We start from the raw sequence: 25,158 nt of genomic DNA on the forward strand, positions 1-25,158 counted from the left end.
TTAAACTTTCATCTTTTCACTTAAAAGCACTTTATGGCTTGTCATATCTGAATTGCAAGCATCACTGCTCTTGTGTTTGGTGTTACTATGAAGTAAAATAAGGGTTATTTGGACACAAGCACTGATATAACAATTGGTCTGATAAGCAAGACAGCTATTAAATGACCAACTGGCAGGTAGCATATACAGCATGGATACACTGGACAAGGGGATGGTTCTCATCCTGGGTGGAATGGAGGAGCATGGTGCAAGAATTATTATGCTACTTAAAACTTACGTGTTATTTTAGAATCTTCTACTTAATATCTGTTCAGAATGTGGTTGAATACAAGTAACAGTGTGTAAAATGAAACCCTGAGTTCGTGGGCAGGGGGACCACTCTATTAACAGCTCTGCCAGTGTAACTGTGGTCTGGGCCGGGCAACAAATTGCTGGTGCTTCCTACTCCATTTCTTCCCAGAATCCTTTTCAATGGATCATTTATTTTTTTATTTTTATTTTTTTTGAGGGGGGGGGAGAATTTTTTAATGTTTATTTTTTAGTTTTTGGCGGACACAACATCTTTGTTTGTATGTGGTGCTGAGAATTGAACCTGGGGCCATACGCATGCCAGGCGAGCGCGCTACCACTTGAGCCACATCCCTAGCCCATTTAATTTTATGTTATGCTTTAACTCAGGGAAGTAAAACACAATCACCCCAGAACACATACCATTTAGGTGGACAGGTTAAAAGCCCATAGAATGGAAAAACCAGGAAGAAAGGATACTAGTAGATAGGAAGTGAGAAAAACTGAGTATAAAACAAATTAAGGTGTAAAAATTGAGCCACCTTCAGTTTCTACCTAGTTTAAGTCAAAACAAAAACACAAACTTTCACCACCATCAGAAAAAACATTTTGCTTTCTCAAATTTGGAGGTCCTACATTTATTGTAATCAAACTTTTATAACAGTAATTGCTCCTGAAATAAATTATAAGTGATTTGTGACTTATTTGAATCTCGAAGGAAAACAGTGGGATTAACCACATGAAATTTCTATTCTACAGGTCAGAAGTGGTTAAATACTGACAGTTTCAAATGGCTCATCTAAGAGATGCTTTGGCCAAAGGACTCTGACATCTGGAGCTACTTGTCTTTTACAGGAAAGTCGGAAATGCCGGCTAGCTTATTCAGCACTCAGATGCTCTTTGACTCTTTGCGTAACCCGTTTTATTCAAGTATGCCCTTTGTAAGATGCAGATGTTTTATGATGTTGTAACTAACTCCATAAAATAAAAAATAAAAACCAAAGTACCATGAGTTTATTTAGAGAAAAGGACTATTGTTTTCATGCTGCTAGCTGTGACAGTACTAGAGTATATGTGAAGGTCTTAAGCTGGACAGAAGTTTGAAAGAGGTGGAAAATCCAAAGTCTTCAGACTGAAAGAAATTAGGCTGGGATTATAGGAATTGAGTCATGAGATATTAAATATGGAGAGGGAAATCTGGCAAGTGGGACATGCAACTTTTACTCTATACCTTTTTGTACAGCTTGGACTTTTTGTAATAAGGATAGCAAAAAAGCAAATAGTAGTTACAAAAAAGCAAATAGCTTCTGGTGTAATTAAAGCCCATATTAGTTTTATAAAAGATCTGATTTGACACACTCAAAGTCTATTTTGTCCTTCTGCAAGAACCACACAGAAGAAGAACATTTCTGCAGATCTGTGCTCACTTAGAATGTTAAGACCCTTTAGGCTGAAACACTTAAACTACCTAGTGTAAGTCAGCTGACTAACATAACTAGAACTTCAAGAATAACACATTATGGCTCAGGTCATGAATACATTCACATGCTATTATTTCTTTCTAGATATAGTATGCTAAACTTCTTCAAAAAAGGTTAACTTCCAGGGAAGAGTTCAAAGTCTAAACAGCAGCTGAAGTCTTTCCTACAACTAGGACATTTAACTGCATTCCTTAACTCTGCCTACTAGTTGCCAGTAGAACCCTCTCCCAATTGTGATGACCAGAAATCCACAGACACTGACAATATCTCCTGGGAGACAAAATCACTTCCAATTGAGAAATAAAATGTGCCCTTAAAATGGGGAGAGACCCTTAGTAAATGGAGACCTCTAAAAACATCCTGACTTATGTTGTTTGCTTCTTCAGTTAAAGATAAGCAGAATATTTAATGCATGCTTATAAGAGAACAGACATATTATTAACTAAAATGCCACCCACCTGAAAAGTTTATGCAACGTGCCTACTAGTGACAAATGGCAAGACTCACCAAAGAGCAACTTTCTGACTTCCAAGTATAGGGGAGCTGCCATGGGACTTGATCTCCAAGCAAGTCTGTAAGCATTTTCCAAATCAGTAAAATCTAATAGCTTACCTGCTTAGGATCAAAATTATATACATATACACACATATCTATCTACCTATCTATATATTATTTATATATAAAAATATAAATAAGAGACTCAGAACCTGAGTGCTTGCTGTCACTTGTCTTCCTGAGGACCCCCATACTCTGGGGGGATGCCATACTGCTGTCTTTAAATAAATCTTTACCTGTGCTTTGCTTAATGACTCAGCCCTGCAGTTCTTTCTGGGACAAATGTCAAGACGATGGTTGGTTCCAAGTTGTGGTCCCCCCCTTATGACTTCCTTGGACCCTTCTGATGTCAGAACCAGCAGCACAGGGCAAGAAATTTAATTACATGTTGATACCTTAGATTTTGCAATATTCTGTGGCCCAGTATTTTATTTAGTACTGACAATGGATACACTAATAAGTCATCCAGTGGTGGCCAAGAGTAAATGGACACTCATTTTCTGCCCAAGACTATAAATATGCATTGCAAGAAAAAGTAGAAATTTAAGCTGAAGGTTTATCTAAAAATAAAATAGAAAAAAATTATATTTGTGCTACGTTATAACAAAATAAGCTCAGGGTTCACACTGGGGCTGTGCTATATACTGAGGTTTTTCTGAAAGACTAGGTAAATTCTTCTTTGACATGCTATCACTGCATCTAACCCAATATTGCACTGGAGTCCTAGCCAAACGAAGACAAGAAGAAGAGACAACTGTCCTTATTTGCAGTTATTATAATTTCAACAAAATTTATAGACAAACTGTTAAGAGCTAGATGAGGAATTTCAAAAAGGTTCTGAACATAAGAATGTAAAAATCAATCTCATTCCTATATATAATAAAATTAATGAGGAAATAAAATTGTAAAATGTTATTTAAGGATATTAAAGGCCTGAAAAATGGAAACAATCCATGTTTATAGACACACACACACACAAAAAGAAACTTTTCAAAACAGGCTAATTCTTAAATTAATCTAAAAATCAAAGCAATGCCAACAAAAATATTTTCCCTGAACATGACAAGCTGATCCTAGAATTCACAGGGAAGATAAAAGAGTCAAGAACAGCTAAGGCAACTCTGAAGAACATAGTTACTTCACCACATAGATAGCTAGGATAATGAAGATGATAGGATACTGGATCGGTGACAACTAATAAAGGAGTAAATGGGCTCAGAAACTTATGCGTACATGTTGAACTGATGTATGCAAAGTGGCAGGCAGTGTGTGAGGTAAAGACAGGCTGACCTCTCTGGAGAACTGCCATTGTTTGGCTCCTATAAAGAAATAGTGAAAACTTTCAAAGGCTACTAAAGAGGTGAAATAATTGTGGAAAACTGAGTTATGGTTACATTGAAGCTGAGCTCCCATGGAATTATTAGGTTGGGTGTGGCCAACAGACCAGCCAATGACCTACAGGAGACTCAACACAGGGAGTTTTGCACTTCTGACTGAAAGCGCCAAAGGCTGGACAATGGATTCTGTTTTCCGAAACAGTAAAATGAAACAATGTGTTGCATAACCTATGGAACAGAGAATCAGCAAAGAGGCCTTTTGTGGGCTGCTCATATTACAGATCCACAGTGGGGAGACAATTGGAAATACTACACACACTTGCCTTCTAATCTCTAAGACCCCCTTGGTCTACATGACATGGTGTACCCTCATTCTGGGCTGGGAAAGAGCAACTAAAACCTACACAGAACTTGCCTTGGACCAACAATCCTTGAGGTTACTTTTGAAAAGGGGAAAAATCAATTTAAAATTGATTTGGATTTGATAAAATAGTTAGTGATAGAACTGCAAATATGGTAACAAAACATTCTTACACAATCAATACTTTTAAGTCATTTATTTCAATAGAAATATTTCAGAAAACTGTTCTTAAATTCATTTTAAATTAGCTTATGCAAACACACTGAAGATCACACACTCACATTTGCATATTAAAAAGAAACAAAAAGAGAGAGGAACCAAGTTGCACATCACTCAAGGAGGTCATAATGCAATTGAATGCTTCATTAGAGTACCTCAAGTTAACTGGGATAAAGAAGAAAAAAAAATGGCTTGTGTTTTCCTGAATATTATCATCACTGGGTATTTATTCCCACAGATGTTTGATCTCCTTTAGAATATGTTGGGAACCAGATCCCCTCAATGAATGCCAATAATAAAGGTGAGAAAATACTGAGAATTTGGTGACTAATAAGTCAGCTATTTTACAGTCATACCTATTAACTCAATAATTATTGGACTACATATGGGAGTCATTCTAATGGGGGGTATCTTCAAGGGAGGCAATATTTGTTACTTGGCATCTAAAGCACAGCTAATATTTATGAAGTTTTCTTTTAAGGAAAAAAAAAGTTGCATCCCAAAGCACTCTATATATTCTTTTAACCCCATCATTGCTTTGCAGTTCAAATGGCTAGAATCAAAATTTAAATTCTGCTAATAACCCTCTAGGACCAATTACCCTTTCATTTAGGTTTAAATACTATGTTTATCTACTTTGCTACTCTAGAACATAATAGCCCTTTAAAAAGTGTAAAAAAGAGCATCCTGACACAGATAAACAACAGTGCTCCAGGTCTTCTAATAATCTCAGAGAAGCAAAAGTATTTCTGCGATTTTCGTTCACTGAGAAAGCTAGGTTAGTCTCTAAATGTCTATACACTGGAGTCCTTTTCACTGTGCTGCACAAATATTTTCAGGTAAGCCATATCTGGTAGGTTAAGTGACTGCTTGTTCATTCCGAGTCTTATTTAAATATAAAGATGAAGCAAATAAAATCTCATTTCTGGCCATAGGAACTGTGCTTACAAGATTCTAGTAGCTTTAATAAAAACCAAATTAATCTTCCTGGATATTTATTATTTTAGGGATTTCTAAGAGGGGCTGATTATTATTAACTCTATGCTCAAACAAGAGAAAAAAATGAACCCAGCTGGATGGATGTTCTTCAAAGCTGTTTTTTTAGGAGTGCTTATCAAAAGATTGATTTGAGTGGATTTATTTTCATTCTCCTACCTGGAAAGGAGAGAAGCAGGGAGGAAGTTGTATAAAAAAGACTCAAAACCCAAGGAGGATTACAACAAGCACCTGGAGGATCTGCACAGACATCTTTAGACTTGCTGTAAGATTAAGATGGTGGAGAGCATGCTCCTGAACTAAGAGGGCAAATTGTACTCAATGCCCTAAGAATGGTCTTCAAATTGATAAGGCACTGACCAAAATTTTACCATATTACAACTTGAGATATAGGTATAATGCAATTGCTTTCAATAAGCTTAAAAGTTTTATGCACAATTCTCTTTCATTAGAACCCTCTAAATAGAAAAAAAAAGTCACTTTAGACACAAGCCATTTTTAGGAGAACAAAATCAAAAGGTACTTAAATCATTTTGAAAAGGTCCACATTTATCATCAATGTGTCATTTATCATCAATGTGATTTAGCAGCAATTTTTGTTATCTCAAAGGCTTAGAAAAAACAGAATACACTCTGGCTGTAAAATCATAAATTTACTAATTTTGAAAGAAGTAAAGAAAAAAGAGAGAAAAACAAAAGCAAACCCTAAAAGGTCACTGAAGGAAGTCAGACAAACCTCACTGCTTCCTCACACAACAGTAGCACTCCTATTCCACCAGCACAGCGGGGAAATAACCTTCATTTTCAAAAAGGGATCCAATCATTTCAAAGACCTTTGAGATAGAGGGTTTCTTTTTATTAAAGATTATCTCCTGTCAAGTAACACTGGCACCCGTGCTTGCAGAAGAAAATAATATAGTGGTTTAAAACCTGGTTGTAAAAGAATGTGCCTCAAAAAACAAGGAAATCAATAATTGATATGGTATTCTAAAAAGCCAATGGATTAAATCTATTACTAGTAATGATTTCCTAATATGATGTCCTTCAGTAATACAGCAGTACAGATTTAACCTTAGGGAAAAAAGACAGATGCTAAACATTTGCCCAAGTAAATTCTAATGATTTTAAGAGAATGATAGGCTGCTAATTTTAGAGGGCCCCAGGTTCAACTAACAGATCTACTAGAGACTACTCTTTTTTACTCTCCATAGCAATAGGTCTTTTTGAGTTCCCTTATGAATCTTCTAGAAGAGGAAAAAAAGCTGTTTATAAAAACTTTGCAGCTATAAACACTGTGAGTTGATATACAGAAATACCCAATACCAATACAGCCCGTAAAGAGGCAGTGCAGTAATTATATGGCATTTTTCACACAGACAAATATTTGCCATTGAAGCACATGCCTAGGGAGAAAAAACACTCCAACTCAAATTGTTTGGATCCCTTTTTGTAATGCTTGTACAAATAATATTTACACAGTGAAGAAAACAGAATAGGAAGGTGTGTTTGATCATTTGTCTTTCAATTCTTACAGTTTTAAAAATAACACTATGAAAAATAAGCAAAGCCTGAACACAGAAGATACATGAAACCAAAAACAGTGCCCAGAAGACCATTAGGTGATGGTTTTATAGTTATATTTTAAAAACTGATATGTTACTTTCATATAGAAAATAAGCTTCCATGTTCAAATAAGTTGTTACATGAAATGTGCCTCAAATTGTATTGTGGCTAGTTCTGTATACTATTACCTCATGCCACTGATATGCCAATCACTATGCTTATGCATCAGCTTAAATTTAAATAATAACTGAGTTTCTTGCCTACGGTAAAAAATGAGTTTAATGCTGATGAAAATTTTGAGTTTTTGGATCACTGATTTACAATCAAGGGCAGGTTTGATAAGATTTATCTTCCTACTAACAAACTACCTAAATATTCAATATTGTTTGGTGACTTATATTTTCTTTGTTTGAATTATAGCCAGATGATATTTTGTGAATGACAGGTCAAAAACTCACCTACACTATTGTAATTCATTTCCCACCGATTTCAATTTACTTCAAATGCTACGAATAATCTTAAAAAGAAACGAGTAATCTTTTAAATAGACAAATCTGAAGATAGAAAGATAATAACAATTTCTACTGTACTGTTAGGTTAAATTTCAGACAGTCAGAGGCCACAACTCTGTCTATGGACTGTTACCCAAATGTGAACACTATTCTTACTCTGTACAAGCACTCATTAATGTTTAGAGCTGAAAATATCAAACACATCTTTCAACTTAGTTTGCTCTCTTTGGCAAAACTGTGAGATGTCAGGCTCTGACTTCCAGTTGCATATCTCCCAGATATGGTTAACCTACAACATACCTACCCTTAGCTTATTTATGACAGACAAAATAATAATTAAAAAATCCACAGGGTTCTTATTCACAATATTTTTTGGAAAGCACATACACTGCTAAAAATGTTATTCTGAAGAGAAATAAACAAAATAAGAAATTTATAAAAAATGCAAAACAGAAGTAAGATGTGCAAGGTCTACATAGTAATACTGCTGGCTATGCAGGTGTTTTTAGGCACCCAACATGGGTTAAGCTTAGATCATTAACTGAAAAATCATTCAGCACAGGCAACACTCTGCCTTCTCCAGCCTGTGTCACTACAACCCAGAAAAAATGTATTTCTGACTATTATATGAGAAATCTATCTGAACTGTTAACATCTTTTCCAAACACAAAATGAAATTAAATTTAACACTCAGAAAAAGTTCTTTTACTTTCCTTTGGATACATTTTAAGCTTATTATTTGTATACACAATATTTTTTGTTTGTTTTTTGGACTTGAGGGCGAAACTTACAATAAAATTTATACAATTTGCTAAGAAAATAAATGTGAGAAATTTTATATGAGGCCCAAAGTAATAAGTCAATTAGGAGGTATCAGTCAAAAAACATTTCTTACTCTGGACCACTGCTAAAATTTATGATGTCTCATGAGTTTGTAACATCTGACAGTTTTGTTCAGGTGCAATTTTTTTTGTTAAAATTCTAAGGTATCACACCTTTTAACTTCTAAATTTGACGTTTATTTTAGAAAGTGGATGCATTGTTGCATAGAAGAGTTCTCTCAAAACTTCTTGGTTAACTACTGACAATATAGGTTCATGTGAAGGACTTATAGTTCAGTTTTTAGAAAAATGTTTTGGTATGTTTAAGGTAAGTCATAAAAGGAAGAAAGGTTTAATACTTAAAATTCCTAGATCCTCAAACTTGTCTTTTATCCCTCTTAAAATTACTGTCTTATGATAAAATACATACATATTTATGAGGATTCTTTTAAACAAATATGATCTTGAATATTATACTGAACAAAAACAAAACAAACAATAAAAAAATAACTCTGGCATTATGCACATTAAACACTGTAAAAGAAAATATCCTGGCAAAATATCAATATTATCACCCTTGATGACTCCCTGAAACTGGGAGAGGGATAATCCAATTAACTTGAAAAAAAATTTAGTCATTGTAAAATCCTTCTCAGGAAAGTTTGAGATTACAGTTCTTTACTAAGCAGATCTATCATTCAACATTGAATTCATACAGAAAGTTAAAGATGAAACCCAGTTAGAAACAACCATGTTTTCTAGAACCTATTTTAAAGAACTGGTATATGAACACTCGGGCTTTGTGCCTCCTGCAGGAAATATTGTTCCCCATACAGTACTCAATTCAGAAGTTTAGTGTTTAAAAAGATCTCCCCTCAACCAAAACCAGCCCTTCCTCCCCCATCCCAAACAAACCCAACAACTTACATTATCAACATTTCTAATCCTACATTCTTGCTGTGAGAGAAAACCAGTGAGGATATGGACTACTGGAGGCTGAACAAACCTTGCAGGTGGGCTGCTGGTAAAATCCCGCGAAATTAAAGTATCTGAGTATCACCACATTCAAAACCAGCTCCTGGTACCATCCACAAGAAACATGTTCCTTTTCAAAGTGTATCTTAAAAAAAAAGATGATTCCCCCCTCCAAAATTAGTACAAAGTTAAAAGAAATGGAAATTAGCTATGATCTATCCCAAGCACAGCACCGCCAGAAGATTCACACACACTATTTGGTGTTTCATGTTGGTTTTCCTTTCACTCTTTTAAGGCAGTGGTTTCCATAGGTCAGTTCAGAGATAAGAAGCATGGTTCATGGCAGTTTGTTTTGCAACTCCAATTTGTTCTCTGGGAATATCTCACTTTATTCCCTGAAATGAGTGCTTTTTGGTTCAGCATTCCAAAGGCTGGGATGGAGCCTGTGGGCTCTTCCTGGCACAGGATGGTTTGCCGCTGGCATTTTCCGTCAGGCCCCAGCTCTTACCCAGGAGCAGAGCTCCACTTCTTCCTCTTCAGGCTTTTACTCAAAAGTCATCAAGTTTGTAGGAACCTGAAATATATAAGCATCACAAATTAATTCTTTAAAAGCTGTTTTTCAAACTAGTATTTCTTATCTTTCCTTGTCTTTTAGGCAAGCCCAAATCTTTCTGACTTATATATATATTTTAAAGGAATGCACTAGAAGGCATTTCAATAATTTATGAATAATGAGTGTAATATACTATAACAGTTTAGAGAGAAAAATCACTAAATTAATTTGCTCTTTCAAAAAAATTGATATCTAGACAGGAGGAAAGAGCAGAAAGGGTATCTTTCTCGGCTCCATGAAAGCCAAGAAAGATGGGGGCTCCACACAGGTGCTTACTGAATGAACTAACTATGGTTCTTACAGGGATGAAATTCCAGACAGGCAGGCTTGCCATCATTTTCATTATATGTCACAATCAATTCCTACATGCACATCTTAAAAATCATCACAGATGCTTTTATAACGATTATTAGGAACAGTTTTATGAAATCATTATTAAAATCATTATGAACTTCTTTGTGAAAAGAATAAAATTCATTACACAATTCTGATCTAATACTTTATGACTCTGAAAGATCAATAGGTTTTATAATAGTTTACTACTTACAGATTGTACAAAGTCTGAAATTCAATAATAATTCTCTGAAATGCTTTTCATTTTTAAAAATTAGTTGATGAATTCTACAGTTAAAGGACTAATAAAAGGTTTTAAAAAAATAACAACAACAAACAAACAAGAAAACAAAACCCCAAACAAAAAACGAATAAACAAATCCACTCAATCCTGAAAACTGTTTCCAGGTTGCCCTGGCTCTCTGTATACCAGTGATCTCCTCCCTGTCCTTTAACACAGCTCAACAGTTTTCACAGGTCATCTGTCTTTCTTTCTGAAAGCTCTTATACTCAAAACCCTGTGTTTCTTAGATGTGCTAGCTTCTGAATGAGAATTCTATGGGAAATATAATCACAACTGAATTATAAATCAAATATAATGCAATGCTCATGTGCTTAAAATGTAAATTCCCAAGTTTGGTTTTAAAAAATCCATAGTAAAGAGTAAAAGTCTCATTTCTTCCTAAATTATCTGTCATTTTAGGTATTTTGCATTTTAATCAGTCTTCTAAAAAGTTTCAAATTTTACAGGTTCTTTTTGTAAGTTTGCTTCACCCTGATTCTTACAAATGTGGAGCAAAGAAACAACAACAAAACAACAAACCTATTTATGCACATTTGGCTGACTTTGTTAGCAGGAAGGTCTACCAATGCACAGTGAAAGAAACTGTGCCTCCATGCTGCTGTGTAAATACTGCCTAGATTAATCTTGGAATCTGAGGGTTATTTTTAATAAACAAGACTTAATACCCTAAGCTACATTTATTTATTTATTTGGTGCCAGAGATAGAACCCAAGGATGCTTAACCACTGAGCCATATCTCCCCAGCCCTTTTTAATATTTTTATTTAGAGACAGGGTCTCAATGAGTTGCTTAGGGCCTTGCTAAGTTGCTGAGGCTGGCTTTGAGCTCATAATCCTCCTGTCTCAGCCTCCCGAGCTGCTGGGATTCCAAGTGTGTGCCACTATGCCTGGCTCCTAAGCTCCATTTAAAGAAAACATGTAGCATATAAGTTGAATCCTGAAAGGCTTTTGTCTTGGGCAAAAGATCTGTTTCATTCTGTCCCAGATACTAATGTGACAGGCAAGAAAAGAACTTTTGTATTTCATGTACTTTGTGGAGGTTACTAAAATATTAAGTCTTTCACAAAGAAGTGAAATAAAAATGAGAGAACAAAGCTCACTCCAACAATACTCATAAAGAATGGACTTAAAGAGTTCATGTTGCAGGTCTACAGCTTTTTACTTATTTGATCTACCTAAGTGATTCAGTATCTCTGAGCCTCAGTTTCTTAAGAGGTAATAACTTGAATCCTAATATCAGAAGGTAAAAAATACTTATAAGCTTTCTCAACTTAGAGTATTATATTATTCAAAATTAGCTACTGATAACATTTACTGTGTTCTTTGGCATTATCAATACGCTAAGTCAATGATTTTTAAATATATTTAACTGGAGTCTAGTTCTATGAAATGTATAAAGAAATTTTTGTAATTACATTTACTTGTTATCTACCAATTTGTGATTCAAATCTTAACTCTGCAACACAGTGAGAAAAACAATGTGATAGATTCCTTCTTCACTGTAGTGAAAGCCTTTCCATTAGACCATCTTTGTTTCAGTAAAACAAAAATATACAATAAGATAAAGAGGGATTTTGGTTTCACTGCAACCACAGGAAACTACCTCAAGTGGCCATCAAAAGATGAATAGGAACAGTTTTTGTTAATTTAGAGGCCACTTTGCTCTTGCCCTTCCTAGAGCTGTCCTCTTGCTATGCTGCACAGATGCTAGTTCCCTTCTCTATCTTGAACACTAAGCTGGTTCCAGCTTCAGGGGCTTTGCATGGGCTGGTCCCTTTTCCAGCACTCTGGTTCCTTCTTGTCATTCATGTCACTATCATCACCTTGGGGGGAAGGTCTCACCGATTTAGCTTTGGGTATCTGAAGCAGTCTCTACTCTCTATTTCACACAATTCTATTACATAGTTCTTATGAATCGGAATTTTGCTTTTTGTTTACTTGTTTATTATCTAGCTCCTGACTAAAGTGTAAACTTCATGTTCTGTTGACTATTACTAACAAGAATAAAAACACCACCATTTTCCCAGTTCATTAAGAAAACAAGTCTACTTCTTTTGGGAACTTTTTTTATTTAGGCACTGGGAACTGAACCCAGGGGTACTTGACCACCAATCCGTATCCCAGCCCTTTATATATTTTATTTTGAGACAGGGTCTTGTTAAGTTGCTGAGACTGACCTTGATCCTCCCGCTTCAGACTCCCAAGCAGCTGGGATTACAGGTGTGCATCACCATGCCCGACTGGACCTCTTTTTATATTCCCAAGTTACAAACTGTTCTGACAATTAAGAAAAAAACTCACCTGTTGTTTGTTACTTTGGCAGGCTGCACTCAGATGCTTAAACCACAGCATTGCATTCATTCTACTGCCAGCTTGAAACTTGTATGAATTCCCTATAATTACCAAAAACAAGCGGAAAGCGATAAGGATTTTACCACATAGTAACTCTTCTAGATATTAAAGAGTGAATTAACCATCACTAGAGTTCTGTTTCAGGATCCTGTTCATTTAATACCTAGTCTCCTACTACAAATAAAAAGAATAGTTCTCTGTGTAACCCATCCAAATGCTATCCTATATTCAGAAAGTCACTGTTTTATAGCTTATAAATGATCTTTAAAATAACATATACATAAAGATGGCTTCTCCAGGTTTGTCTCTGTGGATAGATGATCTAAAATTAGATGTTAATAAGTTTTTGCAGCCAAAGGGCTTCAACCTGTGTTGTTTAAAAATACATAAACATTAGCTATTTAATAACATGATTAAGGATTAATCAGGTAGCATCAACATGGGTTCAGCTTTTAGCCTTGAGTCAACCAGTCATTTATCAGGATCACTGCAGAACTGGAGAGTTCTGCTGGGGGCTCACTGGAAATGTCTAAGATGTCTTTTTTCTCTTTTATGAAATTGGAAATCATTGTGTGGCGTGTATTCAGGAGTTCCTATGCTGACTAATCAAGGCTGACACACTAAGGGTATTTATATGGCTGTATATATTAAGATGAGTAAAGAATAAAATGAGAAAGATACATGTACTAAAGGCTGCTCTGAGTTGAGCTTTGCTTACTTTTCTCACTGATCTAAGTTCTTATTTCACAATTCTTCTGAAGTATACTTTCCTTTATATCTGCCTTCGGTGATTGAGGAGCCTGACTAGATTTAAATGTTATCCAGCTTTCCTTTGAGATTTTAACACTTAAAAGTTTTCATTTCAGAAGAAACTGCTTCTTCACCCAATGTTTACTAGGTCAGATAACACTGTTTTGATTACGGAATTCAGATACAGACTTAAGGTCAATAGAACAGAACACATCTACAATTAAGCTGGTCATAGCTACAATTTATACCCCAACCCCAATCCCCAGCACAAACATTATGAAAACCTTGGCAATATTAAGTATGCTAAGGAAAACAAAGAATTTCTTAGCAAAATTCAATGATTTTACTCTAAAATGTAATTTTATAAATAATGCCTTTGAGATTTTGTGGGGCTGGGGCTTTTAATTGAGAATGTTGACTAGGGAGTGCTTATTGTGTAAATCAATCTATTTCCCTCAAAACAAGACATTTTGCTATGATTATTTTTTTCTGCATCTAAATACAGATTTAATTTTTTACTTAAAACTATAGCATCCAAAAAACAGAATTTCTGTTGATACAAAATACCAACTAAATAAATGCAGGTCAAGATACAGTTGTAAAGTCAACAGAAGTTAACCAGTTCAGTTGTGAATTGCCGGAGTGGAAGATTTTGGCAGATGTGGCAAGTATCTCTCTTCTGGCCTCCTCTGTGGTGCTTGTGGACTAATAATGGTGGCCATTATTAGGGAAGAGCAGCAACCAGGGAAGGAGTCTCCCATGGACCCTGTGGCATTCACTGAAGGGGCAGGAAGAGCCAGGAGGTGTGGAGTGATCTACACAGTCCACCCTCCACTTTTTCTCCTCTGCCAGACACAAGAGCTTGTGCCTTTAATCTCAGCTACTCCAGATGCTGAGGTGGGAGGAATGTTAGCTCCAGGCCAGCCTGGGTAATTTAGGGAGACCATCTCTCAAAAAAAAAAAAAAAAAAAAAAGACAAAACAAAACCCAACCCATTTTTACCTCTTCCATTTTATGACATCCAATGGTTAATAGTCGATTGTTGTATTCACAAATGTCTCTGTTTTATAAAGTATCTTAACTGGAAAAGGATTTGAGCCTACAAATTAATTTAAAATAATGAAATAAAGAGTTTTAAAGAAAAACTTTGTCACTTTCAGAACTTGAGAACAACCTCCTACTGGAGGGCTTGGCAGGGGAGCACTGCCTTCAGGGCAATCGCTGACATTTTAAAGTAACCGGGGCTGATATCCTCAGATGTCCTCCCTCCCTCCCTGGTTATCCCTTTAGGGATTACTTGGGCTTTAATGTTTATGCTTATGTAGTGGAGAAAATAACCTCTAAAAATATTGGGTTCATTAAAACACATTATGTGACAAAAATACTTCCTAGTAGATAAAAGCCACACCATCACGTCCCCTGTTGAATGGAACACTCAACATTAAACCAGTTTTAGCTCCTCAAGTTAGGTACACAGCATCTTCAACACTAGTCACACTAACAGTTCACCTTTCTCAGAGTCTGTCAGCAGGAAGAGGTCTGGATGTTCTGGGTCATCAGCCATCATCACCATCCATCCCACCACAGAGACGGTCTTATTTGATGTTGATTTGAACTGAGACAAAAAGATAATTAGTAAAAACAATTAGTAATAATTAGGGGAAAGACAGTGAGCAAAAGTTATGAGACAGAGAGTGTATTTTCAGTTTCTCCTAATGAGAGGTCAGATTTGTGACTTCCTGGTTTGGGGTTGTGGCTCAGTGGTAGAGCACCTGCCTAGCACATGTAAGGCACTGAGTTCGATCCTCAGCACCACATAAAAATAAATAAGTAAAGGTACTGTGTCCATCTACAGCTTAAAAAAAAAAATTTGCAATTTCCTGCTGGTCCAGGTCAGCTTGGGCCTTTTCCTAGTAGGCTGCATGTAGGCATGCCCTCTTCAGACAGCCCACTTCTTTTCAGACCTTCCTACCTTCAGTTTTATTTTCCATTCCCTCAGAGCATGACTTGCCCGAGTTAAAGGATAATCTCATTCATGAACATAAATGAAAAAAACAAAAACCAAAACCAAAAACACTAGAATATTGGCATATTGACTCTAGCAGTGTGTAAAAAGGCTGCTAAAAGATAACATATAGGATTGGGGTCCTAGCTCAGTAGGAGAGTGCTTGCTTAGTATGTGTGAGGCACTGGGTTCAATTCTCAGCACCACATATAAATAAATAAAATAAAGATCCATTAACAACTAAAAAAAATTAAAAAAGAATACTATATAAAGAGAGTAAAAAAAATAAGTTAAACATATTGGAGCAAGGTATTTATAACAAATAACTGCTAACAGATTTGCATCTGGGAAATATAAAGAATTTTCATCAATTAGAGTAAGTAAAGATTTATCCAGGCATTTCACAGAACAAGAAACATGGATGACCAATAAACACTGTTAAGTATATAGGGGCATACAAATTAAAATGATCAGGCAACATTTTATCCATACTGGATTAGCCAAGATTAAAGAGCCTAACAATAAGAAGTATGGTGAAGATATGAACTTCATTCTACTACTGGTGACTGTGACTCTTAATCTGGTATATTCTTGTAAAGTAACATTTGCATCCCACAGATACATAACCCAGAGAACCTGTGCAAAAAAATATTCACAGCAACAGTTAGAAATAGTAAATAAATGGAAGTCATTCAAATATTCACTAAAAATTTACCATGTAGTGATAGGTTCACTAGTGATATAATAGAGTGATATCAATAAATCAAGATAGACTCATAAAATGGAAGACTATTCAGTTGTCAAAAGGATTAAAGGACAACTATATGCATCAACAACAATGAATCTCAACAGACAGACAAAAAAGCTTGTGCTTAAGAATGTGTATGTGACCCATTCAAGTACACTTAAAAAATAAAATTAAGTATTGTGTAAGGAAGCAAATATAAATCTCTAAGGAAAAACAAGGCAATGAGGAACATGAAATTCAGGACAGTGATGGGCTATGGGGACAGCTGATGGGGAAGGAAGAGGATGCTAATCTGGGGAGGCTTTGATAGTCTGGTAAGTTTTGATCCTTAAACTGGGTAGAACTTAAATACATGTTTATCTTATTTACTTTGCTTTAAAATATGTATGTACCTATCTACTTTGCAGTACGTATGTTTCACAAAGAAAAGAAATGGGAAAAAGGACTGAACACGGCACATTTGTATCAATATAGTTACTTAAAAAAAAGCTAAAGAAATAAGCTTTAATATTATGAGGAATGAAATTAGCAATACCAAAGAACAGCTGATTTGAGACTCACAATTTATTTCAAAGTAGATAGTATGATTTTTTTTCCTCTTTCTTTTTTCAGCACTAAGGATTGAATCCAGGGTTGCTTTATCACTGAGCTATATCCCCAATCCTTCTTATTTTTAAATTTTAAGACAGGGTCTATATTGCTAAGGGCCTCCCTAAATCACTGAGGCTGGCCTTGAACTTGTGATCCTCCTGCCTTAGCCTCCTAAATTGCTGGGATTATAGGCATGGGCCATGGTGAAGTTGCTGGGATTATAGGCTTGGTCCTCGGTGCTGGGTGATAATATGGTTTCTAATATTCTTTTCTTATCTCTCAAAAATCTCTGCAATAAGCCCCTCAATATAGAGGGATCAATCTATAAATACAGTGCAATGGCCTTTGACCCCCAGTTGAATCCTATTTTGCTCCCAGGATTCATCATCATTTGGGGTGAGACACCCCAGATCTTTTTTCTATGCATTTACTTTTTTGTGTTATTTTTGCTGCTGGTTTTTAATATACCAATGGGAGTTTGTTTATACTCTGACTTGTGGTTTGTACTCAACTGTAATGGTTCTTTTATTGATCTCACCATAACAATATCAATTTAAGTTTCTGATAACCATGAATCATAGTACATGTTTCCCTACTCTATGGACAATGCAATATTATCAAAAAAGTGTCTTCTGCAATTTTTGGTAACTAGTAAGGTTGATTATTTTTTTCCTATACGTTACCTATCTGTATTTCATCTTATATTTCCCTTTGACATGTTTCTGTTTTATCCTTAATCAGTCATGGAATGTTTTTTTCAAGTGCAGATTTGATTTTAAAAATTTAACCAAACAATATTTTTTCACTCACTACCATGTAGTGATAGGTTCAAACATATCAATGAATTTTCTTAATAATAAATACACTTCCACTAAAAACTATTTTTACATGCGTATGCTTTCATTTATAAACATTAAAAAATAAAGTCCCTTCTTTCTTCCCAGACATTCTTCCCAAACTTTCTCTGATCCCCATTGACAAAAAATTGTATTTTAGAGAAAGGATTTAACTCCAGGATTCAACCAGAACTACATACACTACAATTAGCTGTCAAGTATCTTTTGGTCTAGAATGACTGTCCCCTAACATCTCCTCTACCTGCCTTTTTTTTTTTTTTTTTTAAAGAATCCAGGCTGGCTGTCTCATACAATGTCTCACAACCTGAATTTGATTGCTACCAAAACCACTTACAGATTTAATTCAATTTCAATCAAAATCCCAATGACATGACTCATAAAAATAGAAAAAGCAGTCATGAAATTCATCTGGAAAAATAAGAGATCCAGAATAGCTAAAGCAATCCTTAGCAAGAAGAGTGAAGCAGGTGGCATCCCTATACCAGACCTTAAACTACACTACAGTGCTACAGTAACAAAAATGACATGATATTGGCACCAAAATAGACTTGTAGAACAATGGTACAGAAGAGAGGACACAGAGACAAACCCATATAAATATAGTTATCTCATAGTAGACACAGGGGCCAAAAACATATATTGAAGAAAAGATAGCGTCTTCAACAAATGGTGCTGGGAAAACTGGAAACCCATATGCAGCAAAATGAAACTAAACCCCTATCTCTCACCATGCACAAAATCCATCTTAAAGTAGATCAAGGACCTAGGAATTAGACCAAGACCTTGTGCCTAACAGAGAAAAAAGTAGGTCCAAATCCTCATCACATCAGATTAGGGCCTGACTTCTTTAACAAGAGTTCTAAAGTGCAAGAAATAAAATCAAGAATTAATAAATGGGATGGACTCAAACTAAAAGGATTCTTCTCAGCAAAAGAAACCATCAATGAGGCAAAGAAAGAGCCTACAGAATGGGAACAAATTTTTACTACACGCACATCACATAGAGTACTAATCTCTACTAATCTCTAGGATATATAAAGAACTCAAAAACTTAACACCAAAAACAAAACAAAACAAAACAAAAAAACCCAAACAAACAAAAACAAAACAAAAACAAAACCCAAATAACCCAATCAATAAATGGGCTAAGGAGCTGAACAGAGACTTCTCAGAAGAAGATATACATTGGATCAACAAATATATGAAAAAATGTTCAACACCTCTAGCAATTAGCGAAATGCAAATCAAAACTACTCTAAGATTCCATATCATTCCAGTCAGAATGGCAGCTATTAAGAATACAAACAGGGCTGGGGATGTGGCTCAAGCGGTAGCGCGCTCGCCTGGCATGCGTGCGGCCCGGGTTCGATCCTCAGCACCACATACCAACAAAGATGTTGTGTCCGCCGAGAACTAAAAAATAAATATTAAAAAAAAAAATTCTCTCTCTCTCTCTCCTCTCTCACTCTCTCTTAAAAAAAAAAAAGAATACAAACAATAAGAAGTGTTGGTGAGGATGTGGGGAAAAGATCACACTCTTTGCTTTCATTCATTGCTGGACTGCAAACTGGTGCAACCAATTTGGAAAGCACTATAGAGATTCCTTGGAAAACTTGGAATGGAATCACCATTTGACCCAGCTATCCCACTCCTTGGTTTATACCCAAAGGGCTTAAAAATCATCATACTACAGTGATGCAGTCACATCAATGTTTATAGCAGCACAATTCACAATAGCTAAACTGTGGAATCAACCTAGATGCTCTTCAATAGATAAATAAATGGGTAAACTGTGGTATCTATACTCAGCATTAAAAGAGAATAAAATCATGGAATTTGCAGGTAAATGGATGGAGTTGGAGAATATCATGCTAATTGAAGTAAGCCAATCCCAAAAAACCAAAGGCTGAATGGTTTCTCTGATATGTGGATGCTGATCCATTATGGGGGTTGTGGGGGGCGGGCATGGGAGGAATGGAGGAACATTGGATAGGACAAAGGGGAGAGAGGAAAAGAGAGGGGACACGGGGGTAGGAAAGATGGTGGAATGAGATAGACATCATTATCCTAAGTACATCTATGAAGATACAAATGGTACGACTCTACTTTGTGTACAAGCAGAGAAATGAAAAATTGTGCTCTATATGTGTAATATGAAATGAAATGCATTCTGCTATCATGTATAAAAAATTAGAATAATAACACAAAAAAGAAACCAGGCTGGCTGTCTCATACAATGTCCCACAGCCTAAATTTGATTGCTTCCTCATAAAATTCAGGTTTAATATTTTGGCAAGAATATAATATAGTGGTGTTATATATAATAAAGATTTTATCTGTTGCTTATCTATAGCAGATATTTTCATTCAGTTTGTGTTTTAATTTTGTTTGAAATCAGTTCAAAACTGTTTTTTCCTTCATTGTTTTTAGTTCTGTGCCATATCACTCCTAATCCCCAAATTAATACTGACTATAGATGCAGACCTGTCTCTATGCCTTCTATCCTGTTTTGAATAGCTTAAATCTTAAATTTTCTGGGTACTCAATTTTATTTTCTTACAATCTGCCATCTTCTAAATTATTTCATATGCATCATTTATTAGAAATCTCATGTAGGGGCTGGGGTTGTAGCTCAGTGGCTGAGCGCTTGCCTCACATGCGTGAAGCACTGGGTTCATTCCTTAGCACCACATACAAACAAAGATGTTGTGTCCGCCTAGAAACTAAAGAAATAAATAAATATTTTTAAATATATATATATATATAAATAAAACAAAGATATTGTGTCCATCTACAACTGAAAAAAATAAAAAAAAAGAAATCTCATGTAATTAACTTCAAACTATAATAATGGATTAGTATATATTAAAATGTATTAAGTGGCAAGGCCAAACAGAAAGCAATGCTTAGCAGATGCACTGTATGACAAATTCAGTTATAACTTCTATAATTTAGCTCTGATTAAACCTAAGGAAAACAAAACAAAACCCCACTTTATTTTATTTTATTTTATTTATTTATTTTTATTTTATTGTTGGTTGTTCAAAACATTACATAGTTCTTAATATACCATATTTCACAGATTGATTCAAGTGGGTTATGAACTCCCATTTTTACCCCGTATACAGATTGCTGTGTCACATCAGATACATTTCCATTGATTTACAAATTGCCTTTCTAGTGATTGATGTATTCTGCTGTCTATCCCATTCTCCACTGTCCCCTCACCCCTCCTCTCCCCTCCCCTCCCCTTCTCTCTCTCCATCCCCTCTACTATAAATCGTTTCTTCCACTTTTCTCCTACTCCTCCTTTCCTCTTATATGTAATTGTGTATAACCCTGAGGCTCACCTTCCAATTCCATGCAATTTCCCTTAACTCTCACTTTCCCTCCCGCCTATCATCCCTGTTTAATGTTATTCTTCTTCTCCAGCTCTTCGTCTCTACCCTGTCCTTGGTTACTCCCCTTATATCAAAGAAGACATTTGACATTTGTTGTTTAAGGATTGGCTAGCTTCACTTAGCATAATCTGCTCTAATGCCATCCATTTCCCTCCAAATTCTATGATTTTGTCATTTCTTATTGCAGAGTAATACTCCATTGTGTATAAATGCCACATTTTTTTAATCCATTCATCTATTGAAGGGCATCTAGGTTGGTTCCACAATCTTGCTATCGTGAATTGTGCTGCTATGAACATCGATATAGCAGTGTCCCTGTAGCATGCTCTTGTTAGGTCTTTAGGGAATAGACCGAGAAGGGGAATAGCTGGGTCAAATGGTGGTTCCATTCCCAGCTTTCCAAGAAATCTCCATACTGCTTTCCAAATTGGCTGCACCATTTTGCAGTCCCACCAACAATGAACAAGTGTACCCATTTCCCCGCATCCTCGCCAGCACTTGTTGTTGTTGGACTTCTTAATGGCTGTCAATCTTACTGGAGTGAGATGGTATCTTAGGGTGGTTTTGATTTGCATTTCTCTGACTGCTAGCGATGTTGAGCATTTTTTCATGTACTTGTTGATTGATTGTATGTCCTCCTCTGAGAAGTGTCTGTTCAGGTCCTTGGCCCATTTGTTGATTGGGTTATTTGTTATCTTATTATCTAATTTTTTGAGTTCTTTGTATACTCTGGATATTAGGGCTCTATCTGAAGTGTGTGGGGTAAAGATTTGTTCCAAGGATGTAGGCTCCCTGTTTATCTCTCTTATTGTTTCTTTTGTTGAGAGAAAACTTTTTAGTTTGAGTAAGTCCCATTTGTTGATTCTGGTTGTTAACTCTTGCGCTATGGGTGTCCTATTGAGGAATTTGGGGCCTGACCCCACAGTATGTAGATCATAGCCGACTTTTTCTTCTATCAGACGCCGTGTCTCTGATTTAATATCAAGCTCCTTGATCCATTTTGAGTTAACTTTTGTGCATGGCGAGAGAAAGGGATTCAGTTTCATTTTGATGCAAATGGATTTCCAGTTTTCCCAGCACCATTTGTTGAAGATGCTATCCTTCCTCCATTGCATGCTTTTAGCCCCTTTATCAAATATAAGATAGTTGTAACTTTGTGGATTAGTCTCTGTGTCTTCTATTCTGTACCATTGGTCCACTCGCCTGTTTTGGTACCAGTACCATGCTGTTTTTGTTACTATTGCTCTGTAGTATAGTTTGAAGTCTGGTATCGCTATACCGCCTGATTCACACTTCCTGCTTAGCATTGTTTTTGTTATTCTGGGTCTTTTATTATTCCATATGAATTTCCTGATTGTTTTATCTATTTCTACAAGAAATGCTGTTGGGATTTTGATTGGGATAGCATTGAACTTATAGAGAACTTTTGGTAATATCGCCATTTTGATGATGTTAGTTCTGCCTATCCATGAGCAGGGTATATTTTTCCATCTTCTGAGGTCTTCTTCTATGTCTCTTTTTAGGGTTCTGTAGTTTTCATTGTATAGGTCTTTCACCTCTTTTGTTAGGTTGATTCCCAGGTATTTTATTTTTTTGGGGGATATTGTGAATGGAGTAGTTGTCCTCATTTCCGTTTCAGAGGATTTGTCGCTGATATACAGGAATGCATTTGATTTATGCGTGTTGATTTTATATCCCGCCACTTTGCTGAATTCATTTATTAACTCTAATAGTTTCTTTGTAGACCCTTTTGGGTCTGTTAGGTATAGAATCATATCGTCTGCAAATAGTGATAATTTAAGTTCTTCTTTTCCTATTTTTATGCCTTTAATTTCTTTCGTCTGTCTAATTGCTCTGGCCAGTGTTTCGAGGACTATGTTGAACAGAAGTGGTGAGAGAGGGCATCCCTGTCTTGTACCAGATCTTAGAGGGAATGCCTTCAATTTTTCTCCATTCAGAATGATGCTGGCCTGTGGCTTATCATAGATTGCTTTAACAATGTTGAGGTATGATCCTGTTATCCCTAATTTTTCTAGAGTTTTGAACATAAAGGGATGCTGTACTTTGTCGAATGCCTTTTCTGCATCTATCGAGATGATCATATGGTTCTTATTTTTAAGTCTATTGATGTGGTGAATAACATTTATTGATTTCCGTATATTGAACCAGCCTTGCATCCCAGGGATGAATCCTACTTGATCATGGTGTATAATTTTTTTGATATGTTTTTGAATCCGATTCGCCAGAATTTTATTGAGGATTTTTGCATCTAGGTTCATTAGAGATATTGGTCTGTAGTTTTCTTTCTTTGAAGTGTCTTTGTCTGGTTTAGGAATCAGGGTGATGTTGGCCTCGTAGAATGTATTTGGAAGTTCTCCCTCTTTTTCTATTTCCTGAAATAACTTGAAAAGTATTGGTGTTAGTTCCTCTTTAAAGGTTTTGTAAAATTCTGCTGTATACCCATCCGGTCCTGGGCTTTTCTTAGTTGGTAGTCTTTTGATGGTTTCTTCTATTTCCTCTATTGTTATTGGTCTGTTTAGGTTGTCTATATCTTCCTGACTCAATCTGGGCAGATCATATGACTTAAGAAATTTATCGATGCCTTCACTATCTTCTATTTTATTGGAGTATAAGGATTCAAAGTAATTTCTGATTATCTTCTGTATTTCTGAAGTGTCTGTTGTGATATTGCCTTTTTCATCCCGTATGCTAGTAATTTGGGTTCTCTCTCTTCTTCTCTTCATTAGCATGGCTAAGGGTCTGTCAATTTTATTTATTTTTTCAAAGAACCAACTTTTCGTTTTGTCAGTTTTTTCAATTGTTTCTTTTGTTTCAATTTCATTAATTTCAGCTCTGATTTTAATTATTTCTTGCCTTCTACTTCTTTTGCTGTTATTTTGCTCTTCTTTTTCTAGGATTTTGAGATGATATATGAGATCGTTTATTTGTTGGTTTTTTCTTTTTTTAAGGAATGCGCTCTAAGCAATGAATTTTCCTCTTAAAACTGCTTTCAATGTGTCCCATAGATTCCGATATGTTGTGTCAGTGTTTTCATTTATCTCTAAGAATTTTTTAATTTCCTCCTTGATGTCTTCTATGACCCATTGATCATTCAGTAACCTATTGTTCATTCTCCACGTGATGCATGATTTTTCCTTCCTTCTTTTATCGTTGATTTTCAGTTTCATTCCATTATGATCAGATAGGATGCATGGTATTATTTCTACTTCTTTATATTGTCTAAGAGTTGTCCTGTGACATAATATATGATCTATTTTTGTGAAGGATCCATGTGCTGCTGAGAAAAATGTGTAACTACTTGATGTTGGGCGGTATATTCTATATACGTCAATTAAGTCTAGGTTGTTAATTGTGTTGTTGAGTTCTATAGTTTCCTTATTTAACTTTTGTTTGGAAGATCTGTCCAGTGGTGAGAGAGGTGTGTTGAAGTCTCCCATGATTATTGTATGGTGGTCTATTAGACTCTTGTACTTGAGAAGAGTTTGCTTGATGAACGTAGCTGCACCATTGTTTGGGGCATATATATTTATGATTGTTATGTCTTGTTGGTGTATGGTTCCCTTGAGCAGTATGCAGTGTCCCTCTTTATCCTTTTTGATTAACTTTGGCTTGAAATCTATTTTGTTTGATATGAGTATGGACACTCCTGCTTGTTTCCGCAGTCCATATGAGTGGAATGATTTTTCCCAGCCTTTCACCTTCAGTCTATGTATATCTTTTCCTATCAAATGCGTCTCCTGTAGGCAACATATTGTTGGATCTTGTTTTGTGATCCATTCGACTAGCCTGTGTCTCTTAATTGGTGAGTTTAAGCCATTAACATTTAGGGTTATTACTGAGATTTGGTTTGTTCCTCCAGTCATATTTGTTTATTTATGTTACTAAACCTGATTAGTTTTCCTCTTTGGTTACTTTCCCCCCTTTACTGTCCTACCTCCCACTGATGGTTTTCAATGTTATTTTCAGTTTCCTCTTCCTGTAATGTTTTGCCAAGGATTTTTTGAAGAGATGGTTTTCTAGCTGCGAATTCTTTTAACTTTTGTTTATCGTGAAAGGTTTTAATTTCATCTTCCATC

The 25,158-nt window shown here is 35.7% G+C and overlaps 1 protein-coding gene across 3 annotated transcripts in view; it reads right to left on the reverse strand.

The window, feature by feature from the left end:
* Positions 1 to 4,193: 4,193 nt before the first annotated feature.
* RALGPS2 (Ral GEF with PH domain and SH3 binding motif 2) overlaps positions 4,194 to 25,158 on the reverse strand; it is a 189,158-nt gene continuing 168,193 nt past the window's right edge. For 2 of the 3 annotated variants that reach the window (XM_081300263.1, XM_081300264.1), the window contains 3 exons: positions 14,969 to 15,074; positions 12,659 to 12,750; positions 4,194 to 9,682 (listed from right to left, as the gene is read on the reverse strand). In XM_081300263.1, the coding sequence (XP_081156389.1) occupies positions 9,653 to 9,682; positions 12,659 to 12,750; positions 14,969 to 15,074 (228 nt within the window). In that variant the 3' untranslated portion in view covers positions 4,194 to 9,652. Of the gene's footprint in view, positions 9,683 to 12,658; positions 12,751 to 14,968; positions 15,075 to 25,158 lie in introns of those variants that run through there. The other variant, XR_014022789.1, reaches the window with a different exon arrangement.

Source organism: Spermophilus citellus (genome assembly GCF_964194105.1).
Source record: "Spermophilus citellus genome assembly, chromosome: 6".
NCBI lineage: Eukaryota > Metazoa > Chordata > Mammalia > Rodentia > Sciuridae > Spermophilus > Spermophilus citellus.